Genomic DNA, 16229 nt, shown 5'->3' with positions numbered 1-16229 from the left:
GTATATTTGGAATTTGCAAGTTTCCCTCCCCATGGTCGCATGGAATTGTCTCAGAGTCCTCCATTTTTTCCCTCCACATTTATAAAAATGTATTTAGAGTATTTGAGCAATAATTTGTGGCCAGGTCTCTTCAAAAGATCTCTATAGCTCAGTGGGCCTCGCCTGGTAAAGTTAAACAATGATTTAGTTTAGTTTTAGTCCAGTGTGGTGGTTGAACAGCGCGGATGAGATAAGCGAGTCAGTCAGTCTGGTACACTGAGTCTTCACTATGGGTAGAGGGATGGCCGAGTGACGAGGAGGCGACTGAGCGACTGGAGTGGATCGGCGAGTGCTGGAATCATCCTTCAATCGACCCGAGGTGGTAATCAAACTGTGGCAACAAAGCATTTATTTAGTCAGTAAAAATGAAGGATCTGAATGTTCAAATTCTTCAGTCGTGTAGATTGCTTGACAAGTCTCTAGGATGAGAGTGCCCTTCATAGTAGGAACGTGATGGCAAGCTACTGTCGGGCGTCTCACCACGTCTCTTTCTGTGCATGCGCCACAGTTCACCGGCAAGGTGGAGGAAAACAAGAAGGATGTGGTGATCGGCCGCGTGAAGGTGACGGATGCCGACCTGGTGAACACGCCAGCGTGGCGCGCGCGCTACTTCATCGTCAGCGGCAACGAGGCCGGCAACTTCGCCATTGAGACAGACCCCGTCACCAACGAGGGCATCGTCAAGCTCATCAAGGTACCGCCACACGACAGTGTCCCACGGGGTCCTCGCTGCTCGCTCGCCTGCACGGCCAACGTCCTCTACGTCCCTGCGTCTCCACATCCCCCGCGCCTCCACGCCCCTGTGTCCCCGTGTTCCCCGTGACCCCACGCTCACCTGTCCCCGTATTTCCATGCCACCATGTCCCTGTGCCACTATGGCTCCGATATTCCCTATGCCACCCTGACCCCCATGCTCCCATGCCCTCCGTGTCCCCGTCCGTAACTCCTATATCCCCCATGGCCCCGTATCGTCATTCCCCCCACGTGTCCATGTGTTCCCTGACCGACCCTGCGCGTCCCTCCCTCGCCGATCCCCCCCCCCCCCGCAGCCCTTGGACTACGAGATGACGTCATCGCAGTCGCTGTCGATCCGCGTAGAGAACGAGATTGCGCTCGTTAGCGGCAGCAGCTCCTCCAGCTCCATGAGCATCTCGGGGGGTGGCGGCGGTGGTGGCGGCGGTGGTGGCGGCGGAGGTGGTGGCGGCGGCAGCAGCAGCAGCCACAACTCCATGTCCATGTTCTTGGTGGACGTGCTGGACGTGGACGAGCGGCCCGTGTTCGCGCCCAACATGATCCGCGTGGACCGGCTCGAGGGCCAGGCCACAGGGCAGAGCCTCGCCAAGTTCAAGGCATCGGCACCGACCTCCGTGCCCGGGGGTGCCTCCCACGTCATGCGGTGAGCCACAAACCTATCCCACTCGGTAGAGAGCGGGAGATAGAGGGTGAGGGTGAGGAGAGGTAGAGGGTGGATAGATAGAGAGAGGGAGAGATAGATAGATATATATAGAGAGCTTGGAGATAGAATGGAGTTGGAGAGAAGAAATTGGAGAAAATATCTCAGCAAGATTAGAGTTCAAGAATGGAGAGATGGAGGTACAACGAGCGTGTGCGCAGATAGGGTTGGGATACCTTGCAAGGAGATACAAAGATAGACCGACAGAGATAAGACACATACATAGAGAGAGAAACACGCATAGCTAGAAGTACAGAGAGATAGATCTGTGTGTGGTGAGGTAGGGTTAAAGATATACAGATAGACAGAGATAGATCTGTGTATGGATAAACATAGATCAATCAATTTTATGGAGAGATACAGACCGACAGATATAAAATAGACGGATGAATGGACGGACGTCGGGCGACACAATGAGATGGACGCATAGATTGGCGATTGTACAGAGTGTACGTTCGTGAACTGGGGCCGCGTGTTCACCCATCCGTGCTGCCGTCCTATGCGCGTGGCCCCATAGGTACGGCAAGCTGAACGACCCGGCTAATTGGCTGGAGATCGACCCGGTGACGGGAGACATCCGCACGCGGGCGCCGCTCGACCGCGAATCACCCCACGTGGTGAACAACACCTACACGGCGACCTTCTCCGTCGTGGACGAGAGTAAGGGACCGCCGGGACGCTCGCGACCTCACCGTGTTGCTGGGGCGACGTTGTAGATGGTTCCCGTGGGATCGGAGATTTTGGGTCGCGTTACCGTGGGCAGGTCGATGTTAGCTGGGTTACCGTGAGAACGGTGGTGTTGTTTGGGTTACCGTGGGAATGGTGATATAATTCAGGTTACCGGAGTAGGAATGGCAATGTCACCTGGGTGATGTTAACTGGGTTACGGTGAGAACAGTAGATGTTGGTTGAGTTGCCATGGGAACAGTGATGATCCCCGAGCAACATTACTCCGATAAATAAGTTTCCCCTAGGTGATGGTACCCAGGTTGTCATGGAAATTGTAGTTATCACCTTGACACAGTTACGTCGGTTCCCATTGAAATATTGATGTTATCTGGGTCACCGTGGAAACGGCTGTGTAACCCGGACAATGATATCTAAGTTCTGAGAGTGGAAACGGTGATATTACCCAAATGATGTGACCTGGATTCTATGAGAACAGTGACGATGACGATGATCATTGCAAAATGGTCAAGAGACAAACACTGACGTTGCTGCTTATGAAGGTCCAATTTCCATGACGATCCGAATTCGGGTCAATCCCTCATACGGATGAGCCTCTACGCCGGCCCCTGACCTCTTGAGCTCTCGGGCGATCAAACAAGCTAAACGTGAAAACTCGACGGCGAGAGGCCCGACGCGGTCGGCGGTGCTGACGTCTTCCTCTTCCGCCCGCCGTTGTCCCCAGCGTCTCCGTCGGGCACGAACACGGGGACGATCGTCATCAAACTCGACGACAACAACGACAACGCACCGGACGTGGTGACGCGCAACGTGAGCGTGTGCGAGACGGGGCCCGACTACGTCACGGTGACGGCCAGCGACCCCGACACGGATATCAACGGCAAGCCCTTCACCTTCGAGCTGCCCGCCGACTCCGCGTGGACCGTCTCCGAGACCGACGGTTAGCGGCGACGTGATGGGCGAGGCGATGGTGGTGGTGGCGGCGGCGGCGGCGTCGGTGGTGGTGGCGGCGGGGAGGCGGAGGGACCCATGAGGGAGAAACATTGGCAGACACAGGCAGATGCAGGGGGAGGTAGAGGGAGGCATGGAGAGACAAGGGAGACGCAGGGACATGGGGAATGCATGGGGAGACGCGTGCATGGGGAGCGGTGGCGCAATGGATCACATACTGTGCTACAAACCAAGCGACCTGAGTTCGATTCCCGCTCACGGCCAAAACCGGTGGCGATTATCTGAACCAGTCCTGGGCCTCCCCTAGGTCGACTCGGCCTCAAATTAGTCCCTGGTGCAGTGTGTAAACATCGCCACTTGGGAGACAAAGGCGGCCGAGCTTGCTGCTGGCCACCCACCCCCTCGTGTGCAGTGCTCTCTATGTATGCATGTTGAACTTATTTTGCACTGTATGTAGCCAACCGTGCTAATCGGAGGTGCGGGGGAAGGACAACAGACTAAACACAAAAATAAGTTCTAAACAAATGACCTCTAAATCTAGATTTAAAAGTGGATCACTCCAGTGGCTTCCTAATATCGCTAACAGCACTTGCCCTAATGGTTTGCTAAGGCTATATGGGGGATCTCTGTATTTGTTTTGTGTGTGTGTGTGTGTGCTCGCTAACAGCACTTGCCTCAGCAGTCTTATCAATCGGCTAGACCGGGCGGGGGGAATCTTCGCCGTCGTGCGTGCGAGACCAACCTCGCGCACGCGTCTTGTGACCGCCGTCTCCCCCCTCGCGCAGGCACCTCCGCCGTCCTCAAATACCGCTCCCAGCGCATCCCCCGCGGCGTGCACGCCGTGCCGCTCATGGTACGCGACCGGCTGGGCCTGGGCGAGGTGCGCAACGTCACCGTGTCGTCGTGCCCCTGCGAGCCGGGGTCCTCCGAGCCCTCCTGCGAGGCCGTCGGGGTCGCGGGGTCGCGCGCGGGGGGGCTCTCCGACGGGGCCCTGGCAGGGATCCTCGCGGGGATCCTGGGCTTCCTCATGCTCGGTACGTGGGGGGCGGACCCCCCCCCCCCCCACTAATGGGGTCCAGAATGTGGGCATGGCACTAGCGGAGAGGGGAAGTGGACCCCCGTGGTAATGATGTTTACGCCGTTTGTGCCGCATACCGATTATCAGCAGAGGAAGACAACCTGACGATGCAGGCAGTGATGAGTAGGGAATTGGAACTATTTTGACACATATGTAGGATGGACAACAACAGGATATTAAAAGTTTGTTGTTGTTCGGAAAAATGGAAGGAACTGGAAAGAGAGGAAGACCGAACAGAGAACGGCTTGACGACATCATAAGAAAGAAAGCTGTGGTCACTACTTGAGCCATATTGGCACAAGACAGAGGAAAGTGGAAACAAATTACCAAATGTGCAGTGGACACCTACGGGCTATCTGCCCATGGATCGTGATGACCGAATATCAAAGTGAATAGCACCGCGTCATTTTAAACGTTTACATTTCTGCAAGAAGTTTACAAAATGGTTGCTTTGAAACTCGGCGTGCGGTAGAAGGGTTCTAAAGTCGACTGCCGTGTCGCACCGAGCTGTAAGCCTGGCTGAGAGAGAATCCACAATCTCTCACTTGGCTTGTCGAGAACAAGAAAAACAAGCAGCATTGCCATAATCCGTGACAGGAATTTGCCCAAATGTGCGAGTGTATTTGTGTCGGTGTCTGCATTTCTCCGCGTGTCTCTGTCTCGGTATTTGTCTGTGAGTGTATTCATATCTGTGTGTGTTTGTGTTTCCGAATGTTTCCGTGTGTGTGTCTCCATTTATCTGTCTCTGTGTCTCGTATATGTCTTCGTGTCTGTGTGTCTCCAAGTGTGTGTTGTGTGTGTATTACCGTATCTTCGTGTGTCAAGATGTCCGTGAGTATTCGTGTCTGTCTCCATGTCTGTTTGCCCAATTACATCATCACCCTTGTGAGCTGCACGCTTAACACCTGCATACAACGGTAGGCTCCGCTGATTACCCACACCTTTGTTGTTAACATTACTTCTTGTCCACAACCGCCACTGTCTTTCACACACGGTCTCACTGGGCATGGCTCCCAGAAAATGATCCGGTTACTCGGGTGCTTCGTTGAGATGGGAAAGGTGAAGCTAACTCACGCGGGATGGTGCACACCGCCTGGCGCACATCCGCTGGCACACACCGGTTAGCGCACACCAGCTGACGCACCCCAACTGTGGCACACCGGCTGTGGCACACCAACTGTGGCACACCGCCTAGCACACACCGCCTGGCGCACACCAACTGTGGCACACCGGCTGTGGCACACCAACTGTGGCACACCGCCTGGTGCACACCGCCTGGCGCACACCAACTGTGGCACACCGCCTGGTGCACACCGCCTGGCGCACACCAACTGTGGCACACCGGCTGACCTCGTGCCTCGCCCTGCCCTCCAAACGCTTCAGGAATCCTGCTGCTGCTCTGCTGCTGCAAGTTTGGCAAGAAGCAGACCCTCATCGGGAAACTCATGGGGGAGCTTCCCAAGAGCTCCCTGTCGACCTCCACGCGCGGGGAGGAGCAGGACAAGGTGAGCCACGGCCACACGAGTCGGCGAGTTAGCGAATCGTTGGGTCGGGGAGTTAGCGAGCGCCTGTTAAGGTCGGAAATAAAAATAAGGAGACAATACGCCCCCGTCGCATATCATCGGTCCCTCCGTATAATTAAATAAGATATTTTCTACTCATTCCGTCAGCCGCAAAACTATACAATGCGGACTGCGTAAAACTGTGGGACTCATCTATACGAGAGGGTCCTTGCCTATAAACATCTGGCATTTCACCGGAGTTTAGACAAGCAAGCCGAGCTCTCGTGATGAGAGACTGAATGTTACGAACGACCCAGTTTGCTTGTATTTGAAGCCAGAGCTGCTGAAAACCTTGTGGCTGATGTGATAGAAAAAAAAAACACTTTTGGTTTTAAAAAGTATTTTATAGAATGTTGGGATGGTGTTGTTACTTTATATGAGTGTGGCATAGTGGTTAGCACTGCACTGCGCTATGAACCCGACTTCCCAGATTTTATTCTACGACCATGGCTAACATCGATATCAGAGCCGATTATGGGCCTCCCCTAGGTCGACTCGGCCTTGAATGAGACCTGGTGCGGTCTGTAAAAACCTTGGCACTCTTGTGACAAAGGCGGCCGGGCGCGCGTGGTGTTGGCCACACCAGCCCCCTCGAGTGCCTTGAAGGCCTTGCTGGATGCTCGCCAACCACACCAGCCCCAATATTCGATGTAGTCTGCACAGGGGAAGCTTGTCGGTGCACGTGCGTGGGTGAGCGTGCATGTTTGGCACGGCCCGTGTGACCACCACAGCCAAACGGGCTGCGGGCGAGGCAGCTGCCCCCCTTGGTGCCGGGTCACAACGCGGCAACAGAGGTTACCGAACAAACTGAACACGTAGACAACAACAACAACAACAAAACACACGCGCAAGCAAATAAGCGCGCAGAAACTCACGTGCATATTATGGTGGAGCATTTTGAGTAATACAACAAACAGACCGATTGTTTCATCTAGCCACATACAGGAAAATGTATGAGTTCTTTATTAGTCCATTAAATACAGTGTTATTCAGCAGCATTGGGATATAACAGACATGACCCTGCTGATGAAATCCATGAAGTCAAAACTGATCTATTAGTTTTTCTGTGCAGCCAAACCCTTGCGGATACAACTTCGGTCGATGTTGTTTTATTTTTGCTTGGAGAGTCAGAATCTTGACTTTATTAAAGCCTCTTCATAAAGGTGAGGACCAGGCGGGGTATTCTCTGTCATGCCCACGAGACCCACTTATGGATTAACACAGCGTCACCTGTGGAGGCTGCTCTCCCCCCCTCCCCCTAGCCCCAAGCAACTCAACCAACTGCCCCATTGCTAATCTGTCCACCTGTGTTTCTCTCCTGTCACATACACACACACACATACACACACACACACATACACACATACACACACACACGAACACACACACACATACATAAACTAATACACGCGCACACAGGCACTGGGCGGGATGCAAGGACACAGCGAGAGCGTTCCGCTCGTCACAAAAAGCTCCGGCAGTGCCAACTTCTCCTCCAGCAAGGTCACCAAGGAAAAGGTGTGAGCTGCTGCCCTGCGAGCCCGGTGACACGAGTTCGATTCGCACTCGCGCCCAGTGGCGATTATCTGAACTGGTCCTGGGCCTCCACTAGGTCCACTCAGTCTCAGATGTGTACCTGGTGCAGTGTGTAAATCTCCGCTTGGGAGACAAAGGTGGCCGGGTGTGGTGCCGGCCACCCACCCCCTCGTGTGCTGCGCCGGCCTTCGTAGGTGCTCGCTAGCAGCACTTGCCCCAACAGTCTGTTAAGGCTACACGGGTAATCTTTGTCTTCGTGAGCGATTCGCTGGTGCGGAGCTATAGTTGTAGTGGTTCGGACACTTCGCCACACACCCGGCGACCCGAGTTCCATCTCCTACTCGGGACCAACATCAGTGACGAATATCTGAACAGGTCTTGGCTTCCGCTAGGTTGTCTCAGTCTCGGATGGGTACCTTGTGTTGTGTATAAAGTTCACAAGTGCGTAGAGAAAGGCAGTCTGACGTGGTGCTTAGCCACACCACTCGCCTCGTGTGTGATGTCGGTCTTCATAGGTATTCGCTTAACAGCACTTGCCCCAGTGGGTTGTTAGAGGCTATATGGGGGATCAGTGTGTGTGTGAGGCTCATGATACCGACTCTTCCCAGCCAGGATTTGTACAACTGTCCATCAGTGCTGGAGCCCAAGCAAGGCTTATTGTTGTGTTTGCTGTTGTTGTTAATCGTTGTTGTATGTTGCTGTTGTTGTTGGTTGACAGCCCCGGTGGTTTAAGAAAGGCTGTCCCAGTGTCACCCCTAGAACATTGTGAGCAGTGGGTGGGGTTACCTGAGCAGTGGGAGGGGCTACCTGAGCAGTGGGAGGGGCTACCTGAGCAGTATGAGGGGCTACCTGAGCAGTGGGTGGGGCTACCTGAGCAGTAGGAGGGGCTATCTGGGCAGTGAGAGGGGCTACCTGAGCAGTGGGTGGGGCTACCTGAGCAGTATGAGGGGCTATCTGAGCAGTGGGTGGGGCTACCTGCGCAGTAGGAGGGGCTATCTGAGCAGTGGGAGGGGCTACCTGAGCAGTGGGTGGGGCTACCTGAGCAGTGGGAGGGGATATCTGGGCAGTGGGAGGGGCTACCTGAGCAGTAGGAGGGGCTATCTGGGCAGTGGGTGGGGCTACCTGAGCAGTGGGTGAGGCTATCTGGGCAGTGGGAGGGGCTACCTGAGCAGTGGGAGGGGCTACCTGAGCAGTAGGAGGGGCTATCTGGGCAGTGAGGGGGCTACCTGAGCAGTGGGTGGGGCTGGCAGGGCCGAAGAGCAGTGGGTGTGGGTCCATTGTCACACAGGGTGAGGCCACTGCCTGTGTGGGTAGGGCTAGCTGAGTGAACAGATTTGCTGTCGGCTCACCATGCATGGGGGGGGGTCCTGGTTGAGTCTCTCGGGAAATGCATTAGCTTCGCCTGCAGGGCAGCAGCAGGTCTCGCTTACCGGAGTGGCCCTCCGACTTGTTGACGACGTCCCATTCCCACTTCCGCCGGCAGTTCGTGAACCAGTCCGTGACGGAGAGCAAGTTCGGGCTCAACCAGGGCCGGTCGTTCGCCAAGGGCGCCGGAGCGGCAGGGGCAGCCGCAGGGGCAGCCGCAGGGGCAGCCGCAGGGGCAGCCCTCGGGGCGGGCTTGGGGGCAGGCATGGGGGCCGGAGCAGGCGGAGGGGCCGGAGCGATGAGAGGCGGTGCTTACGTGGAGAGCAGTGCGGCTGGAAACATGACCAATGGACACATGGTGAGCGCTCCGTCGTCGTCGTGAAGATCAGAATCAGATTTAAAAACAAAATTTATCCTGAAGAAATCCGATGAGCTGCGAAGCTCATCTTTTTTTCACGGATGCCCAGTAGGGGGGCGGGGCAAAAAGTTACAACAATAAACAATATTAAAAAAAAACCTGATAGGACTGCAAAGTATAGGAAAAGATAAGCAAATCACTAAAAATAAATCAACTTTAACTATACTCTTTATATTTTACCAGGTAAGGCTCACTGAGCTGTCAGTTCTTTTTCAGAAGTGACCTGGCCACAAATGGTTGCTCAACAAAGTGACTTATCATGTGGACATTTCTTGCAGGAAAATAATCTAAAATGTATTTTATTAATGAGTCATCTCGAACAGTGAACCCATCAGCAGCACTCGTCACCACCATTATTCTTGCCTTCATTATCTCTGTAATCATTGCCTTCATCATCATATAAGTATATTGGTTATTTGGATGTTTGATCATGTGGTTGAGTGTTTGGCTGTTTTGAGTGGCTGATTGAGCAATCGAGTGTTTGAGTAGTTGGTTAAGTGGGTGACTGGGTATTTGGTTGTGTGTTTGAGCGGTTAGTTGATTGAGTAGTAGTTGAGTGGTTGGTTGAGTGATGGGTTCATTGAGCGGGTAGTTGAGTGGGTTTTGTATAGTGAGTGGTAGTTTGCCAGGTATTGTTGGGGAGTCACATGATGTGGGGATTGCGTCATTGCATTGTGGCATGATGTCATAGCATGGCATGACATCATTGCTCTTTGGGCATGGCTTTTTAACTTGGCTTTTGAACGTGGATGCTGTCATTATTCATTGAATCTACAACAGGTTTGATTAACACATTTCTCGCTCCCCCTTCGCCCTGTGTGTCTCTTCCAGGGCGCCTCCCACAGCTCCGTATCAGACACTGAGATGGACGGCTCGGGCTACATGGGCAATGCGGTATGGCATGACACAGCCAATCATCATCATAAGCATCATCATCCTCATATTCATATTTCATCAATGTTGTCGTCATCGTAAATACGCGTAAATTGTCATCATCATACACGAATTATCGTTCACGATCATTGTCAATCACACAGGTTCAACAGCAATAACGGCAGCATCAACCTCTAGCAAAACATATCCCAATTGCCACAATTTTCTTATGACCGGGACCGGTTTTTTTGCCAAAAATTGGTGGAAAGTGGTTTCCATCATCGTCACCATCCACCAAATTATTCAATGTGGGATTATGCGTATCACTCATCGTCACCCCTTACTGCGAACACTATGGCAGGGCCCTCCTGTAAAAGTCAAGACAATCAACATTTGACTTTTTCTAGCAAGAACAAACGTAACCAAAGAATTAAGCTCATTATGTATCCGCCGCCGAATGAAAGTTTTGGCAAGGCATCTCCATCCCCGACTCTTGCGACGCAACAATCCGTCGGCGAGCTTGTGCCCACGAGCCCAGACATTTATGAAATACTGGACATCTGTGAAAAAGAGCTGCATAGCTCATTGGATTCCTGCAGGAAAAATAAAGATTCTGATTCTGAGCCCATCCCATCGCACCGCGCGCTACGTGGGACGTCCTCTCGGACGCACTCCCTCCTTTGGCTGCCACTCTGTAGTTAGCCTCGGCCATTACACCTGTGGCCTTAACCCTTTCCCGTTCCCAGACGTTCGCAAGTTGCAGCGTGGGGGTCCCGTTCGCCGGTGAATCTCAGAACACGCAAGCAGTTAGCATGCATTTTATTTAGAGAGGCGTATCTCCAACTTTTTTTAAGACAGTGTACTCACCGCAGAGAACCGTAGCGACACGACCGCACTCTATGATAGCTGACGCCAAACTGTGTCACGCCCCCCCGCCTGGCCTTATGGAGCCGCAGTACCCATAAAGTTATTTTAGTTTAGTTTTTCTTCTGATTCCGTTCCAATGACGTGCACATACATCATCGGAATAGGAAGGGGTTAATAGGTGCTCGCTAACTGTGACTCGCTCCAGCGTTGCTACACAGGCTGACCGTTGTCTCTGTGTGTTGTCTGTACGCGCGCAGGGCGGCGGTGGCGGGAGGCCAATCACCACGCTCGCACGTAGATCTTGCGTCAACGGCGGTATAGACGTAAGTTTCTGACCTTGGCCTCTCGCCTGCTTTGCCGGTGGTCGTCGTCAATGACCATTGTTGGCCGTGATCTGTCCACTGCTAAATGAATGAAGTCCTCCTTGAGCAATGTCTCACGGTCGTGCAGCACCTCAACGGAGTGGGGGGGGGGGGCGGTGGGGGGGACGTACTCTCGCGAGCGCCTTCTGTCACTTGACTGCCACTCTGTCGTTAATATCGCCCACCGGTCATCGTCTCTTCTAGCGACGTGTCCTGCTCAAGAGACGATGATGACGGCGAAGAATATAAGTAATACAATAACAATGATGCCGAGTACAATTATTATAATAGGCATGTTAGTTATGATGATAAGAAAGGTGATTTTATGATAATAACATGTTTTATTGCTGCCCATTTTCTCTAACTACAGATGCAGCAGCAGGGTGGCTTTGCAGATTACTTTGGGGAAACCATGCAACACTCGGACATGAACTTAATGGAGAGTGGGGGACAGATGGGCCAGGGCGGAGGAGACACAGCCTACTTCATGACAGAGGTCAGAACTCAATTACCCCTACCCCCAATCCCCGTTCTGTTATCCCAACCTTTCGTCTTTAACCCATGACACCTACGCGACACCCACTTAGCTGTCGTCGTTTATATTGCTTTATGTTTGGTTCGGTGACTGGTTGGTTATTTATGGTTTCTGATTGGTGATTTTTATTTGTTGGTCTATGATTGGTATTTGTCATTCTCTGATTTTTGATTGTCTCAACAATTGCTCGATCATTGGCCGCCCCTCATTGGTTGTCGTTTCGCCATCTCTCGATTGGTTGTTTATATTTGTCGGTCTCCCATTGGTCGTTTGCAGAGCCTCAAGATCCTGGACCAGGATGTTGCTGCTCCGGACACACTGCTCATCTTCAACCAGGAGGGCACCATGGGCGGCTCCCAGTTCTCCCTTGTGTGCCAAGACATGCTGTAACGGCCCGGCTCTCCCTTCTCATGCTGTATCGCCCACCTTCTTTTAAATACTATCACGTCCCAGGTCCCAGCTACATGTACCACAACTCTCCCTCCATGCTAACCCCAGCTCCCTACCGTGCTAGCCCCAGTTTCCCACACCCCGCACCCCCATCCCCCAATGCTAACCCCGAGATCCCATGTACCCCAACCCCTCATGGTTGGCATGGGCCCTGGTGTAAAGAATGAAATGGGGCCCCCTGTCCAATATCCCCTCCTCTTTGGAGCCCAGTGCCTGAGCCCCTCTGGTCTGTGGGCCCCGTTGCAGTTGCACCGCCTGCACACTCCACATCCGCGCTCGGCTCTTCTACCCACGTTGCAAAACTGCAACCCCTTTGCTATTCTGACCGTGGGGTCTCGCTACATGGACCCCCGATCCCAGCACTCGTCGTACGCCGAGATTTTGCACCCCCGCTGGCAACCCCGCGTACCGGACTAGCGGGCTCGGCCCCTGGTGACCACGGCACCCCCACCAGGGCCCTAGCCAAGCAAAGGGACCCCCTCAGCGGGCCCAGGCAGCTCCCTTTCCAGAAGCGAGCGATGCACTTTCACCTGGGCCACCCGGGGATGTCGGCAGGGTTGACACGGCAGAGCGACACCAGCGATTCGGCGGCGACCCTTGGGTAGCTCACTTGTAACGGGCCTTGTGTTAATAAGTTAATTTTTAAATGATAAACATGGTGGGAAATTTTGACCGACGAATAGATAATAGTCTGTTACAAAAAATAAAACAAAAATGACGGTCGTTTCCCTCTGGCCACGGAGGACGGATGGAGGAGAGGGAGGGCGTGAGGTCAGAGCACGATGGGATGCGCCTGCGACCGAGTGCGTCGGTGGAAAGAGTTAGTGGGATCACGCGGAGATCTGCGGAACTCCCGAACGGCGCCGGTGGTCAGGAGATGGCGGAGTATAAAATGGGATGTGAACTCATGTGTGAAAACCTCGTTACCCATCATCCCCTTGCATATGTGGAGGGTCTTCTCCGGGCACTGCCGGCTTGCTACAACATGAAACAAAATTATTCCGCAAAGAAGAATTGATCAATCGTCCCAGGCTTTGTGGGTAAATAGATGTCATTATTGCTTATATTATTATTTAAACATTTCATATGCTGAATGATTAAAAAAAACTTGACGAAGATTTAAATATGCCTTAAACTCGTGGAAGTTGAAGTCAGATTGGACCCAGGATATTCGATTTTTGAAGCCATCGATTTACTCTACTCGGATAACTCGAAAAAAATGTCGCCTCTTATCCACGTGTGCCGCTGGACGGGAGGTGATGGACTTGGCGATGGTGATGGCATTGTTGATCATCAGCCGAGTCCCTTTGGGAGTGGCTTGTTGGGGGTTTCCCGCTTTCAGTAGACGGGATGTGCGGGGCGGTCGACAATTAAAGCCACCCTTGTATAAAGCAGTCGATGGCAATTTTTCAACGCGTTCGGCAATAATGCTGTGGCCCTAAAATAAATATAATAGGCGACGTTTCGGGCAATGACCCTTCTTCATAGCACATTTGAATTTGATGTATGTGATATGAAGGGCCATTGCCCGAAACGTCGCCTATTACATAGTTCTCCTTTCAAGGCCACACGCGATGTTATTGAAGAACGTGTATGAGGTTTTTTGTTGTTGTTTGTTACTTGTGCTTTTTTTTTACCAATGCCGACGCAGCGATTTACAGCGGATTCAATGACTCGCCACACTCATCCTCCCAGGCTTACATCTGCGTGGGGGATTCAATCAGTGGGAGAGAAATTGTGGGGCAGTGGCAGGAGGCCCTGGGGGGGGGGGGGGGGTTGGCGATGGGAGGTGCCGGCTGTAAGTGGTCGTCGGTGTTGTGGGAGTGAGTGTGGAGGGCACGATACTCCCGAGTGCCCCTGTGTGTTTGATGGTGCGGGTTGTTGGTACATCTAAGTTATGGGTTTGTTTTACTTGACGTCGGGCGGCCGCTGTTCTCGCTGCTGCTGCTGCCGTTGTTTTGCTGTCGCGGGTGAGAGGTGGGTAACAGCGTCAGATCGCGTGGGAACGCGCAGGAGCCACAACAAACCTGACTCGCCAAAAGGAATCTTGTCGAGTGGGATTGACATTTGAATCATTGTGGGATTCACACTGTAGGTTTTACTCTTGATTACAGTGGGATTCAAGCTGTAACATTCAGACTGGCTGCAGTGGGATTCAGGCTCTGACATTCACACTCATTTCGGTGGGATTCAGGCTGACAATCACGCTGTTGCAGTGGGATTCACACTGATCCATATGGGATACGGACTAGAATGGCGTAAACCCAAAATCTCACGAAAAGCTCAATCCTAAACCCATTTTTGTAGGGCGTTTGAGTCACGCAGCAATCATAGTTTTTTTTTTCAGATGGCCACGGTGTAATATTTTTCATTCACTACATTGTTCAACTTCCCGTTCTTTTCATCGTTCGTTTTTTTTATCTATGGGGAAAGGGCCGCAATTGTACATAGCGTTCAGTGGCGAGGGTTTAATGGGCAGCTAGGTGCCTCGTGCGACTGTTGGTTGATGTTTTCCACAGTTGCCAGCCCTGCCAGATTAAGTGGTGAAAAATAGTTCAAGGTCTAGCCCTGCAACTGCTTGCTTGCACCACTGCTAGAGGCTCTACAGTCTACAAAGAGAAACGTGATGCAATTTTTGCTTTGAAAATCGATATGCGGTTCATAAAGAGTTTAGAAATCGGCAGCTTGCCTCTCAGATCGGTAGGGTTGTCCAAGTGGGACGTTCTCACCTTTTTTTAACGCGTTCCCGTGTTGTCGGTGTGTTATTGCATTTGTCTGCGCTTTCTCGTCGCGTGCGGCTGCGAGCCTCGCGAGATCCCGACGGGATAATATTTTTTATTTGAGTGTCAATAAATCGCGCCTCCCTCTCTCTCTCTTTTCGTCACGCCGTACCTGGAGCTGAACCGATCAATGAGCAGAGGCGACGTGCGAGTGGCTCAACGATAGGAAAGGAAGAACAAAATTGTCTGAAAAATAAAATAAAGAACCCTTTTTTATCGTCACACGTTTGAGTTATTTTCCGTTCTAATTGCCGCGAGGTTTTTGTTGTTGAAGATGTTGAATTTTTTTTTGTGGAGCAGTGGTGCAACTGTGGGCGTGCTGCGTTACAAGCCCAGTGTCCCCAGCAGGATTCCTGATCACGGCTAACATCGGTGACGATGTGGAGTGGAAAGGTGTGGTCTCCAAAGAGGGCAATTTTTTTTTTTTCAAATGCCATATTTGAAATTTTCATGACCTCAAAATCAGCCCCGGTAAAGATGATGTTTACAATACAGACATACCTCGGGAGTTACATTCCTGTAAAATGCTGCATTCGGCAAAAACCGCGTTCGACAAATAACATACCTTATGGGACAAATAGGATTGCGTTCCTGCGTCCGAAACTATCACCCCCTCACTCTTTGTTCAACTAATTCGACATGATCCACACCCCCTTGTTATTGTACCAAAGGATACCGAGTCGCTGTCCCATTTCCTGCGTGTGTACAATCTTTATTCAACGTCACCTCGACACAAAAAAAAAACCCCGTCTCCATTCCTCTTCCCGCCCCCAATGCCCGTGGACACCTGACACTGAATTTCCAGTCCGTCGGTTCGCCTCCAAACACGGTTCGCCTTCGAGGCGTCCACGTGGCTTAAGTGCTCAACGACAGGGACGGCGGCTAAGACGCGTGCAGCGATGCGCGCACGTGCTGAGTGCGTTACATTCAGTGCCGGAACACATTCTCCTGCGGAGGGAGCTGGTGGGAACGTTGGGTTGCTCGGTCAATGGCCAGGGTCAACGGCGGCACCACGTGGTGTATTCCGCAAATATGCCCGACTGTGAGGGCGGGCACAAGCCGGCGTGAGTAGGTTAAACGTTTAGTTTTATAAGGGCACCACGGGGTGACCAGCCTCTCCCCACCCAGCCCCACCCCTCCCACCCACCCCCCCAACCCAGCCCCTCCCCACCCAGCCCCAGCCTCCCCACCCAGCCCCTCCCTCCCCACCCAGCCCCTCCCCACCCTCCCCTCTCCACCCAGCCCCACCCCTCCCATTTTTGTATGGACGATG

The 16229-nt window shown here is 52.7% G+C and overlaps 1 protein-coding gene across 1 annotated transcript in view; it reads left to right on the top strand.

Annotated features, from left to right (window-relative positions):
* The window catches only part of LOC116945848 (B-cadherin-like), a 31805-nt gene extending 16638 nt beyond the window's left edge, over positions 1-15167 (top strand). The window contains exons 6-17 of the mRNA XM_032960455.2: positions 548-733; positions 1089-1435; positions 2010-2152; positions 2904-3119; positions 3916-4164; positions 5592-5713; positions 7190-7288; positions 8790-9029; positions 9921-9983; positions 11087-11152; positions 11562-11687; positions 12003-15167. Coding sequence (XP_032816346.2) covers positions 548-733; positions 1089-1435; positions 2010-2152; positions 2904-3119; positions 3916-4164; positions 5592-5713; positions 7190-7288; positions 8790-9029; positions 9921-9983; positions 11087-11152; positions 11562-11687; positions 12003-12116 — 1971 coding nt within the window. The 3' untranslated portion in view covers positions 12117-15167. The remainder of the gene's footprint in view (positions 1-547; positions 734-1088; positions 1436-2009; positions 2153-2903; positions 3120-3915; positions 4165-5591; positions 5714-7189; positions 7289-8789; positions 9030-9920; positions 9984-11086; positions 11153-11561; positions 11688-12002) is intronic.
* The last annotated feature ends 1062 nt before the right edge of the window (positions 15168-16229 follow it).

Source organism: Petromyzon marinus, chromosome 25, assembly GCF_048934315.1.
Source record: "Petromyzon marinus isolate PM22_M1 ecotype Great Lakes invasive population chromosome 25, UKy_Petmar_22M1.pri1.0, whole genome shotgun sequence".
Taxonomy (NCBI): domain Eukaryota; kingdom Metazoa; phylum Chordata; class Hyperoartia; order Petromyzontiformes; family Petromyzontidae; genus Petromyzon; species Petromyzon marinus.
Note: the sequence above shows the minus strand (reverse complement) of the source record. Positions and strands in the feature narration are given on the sequence as shown.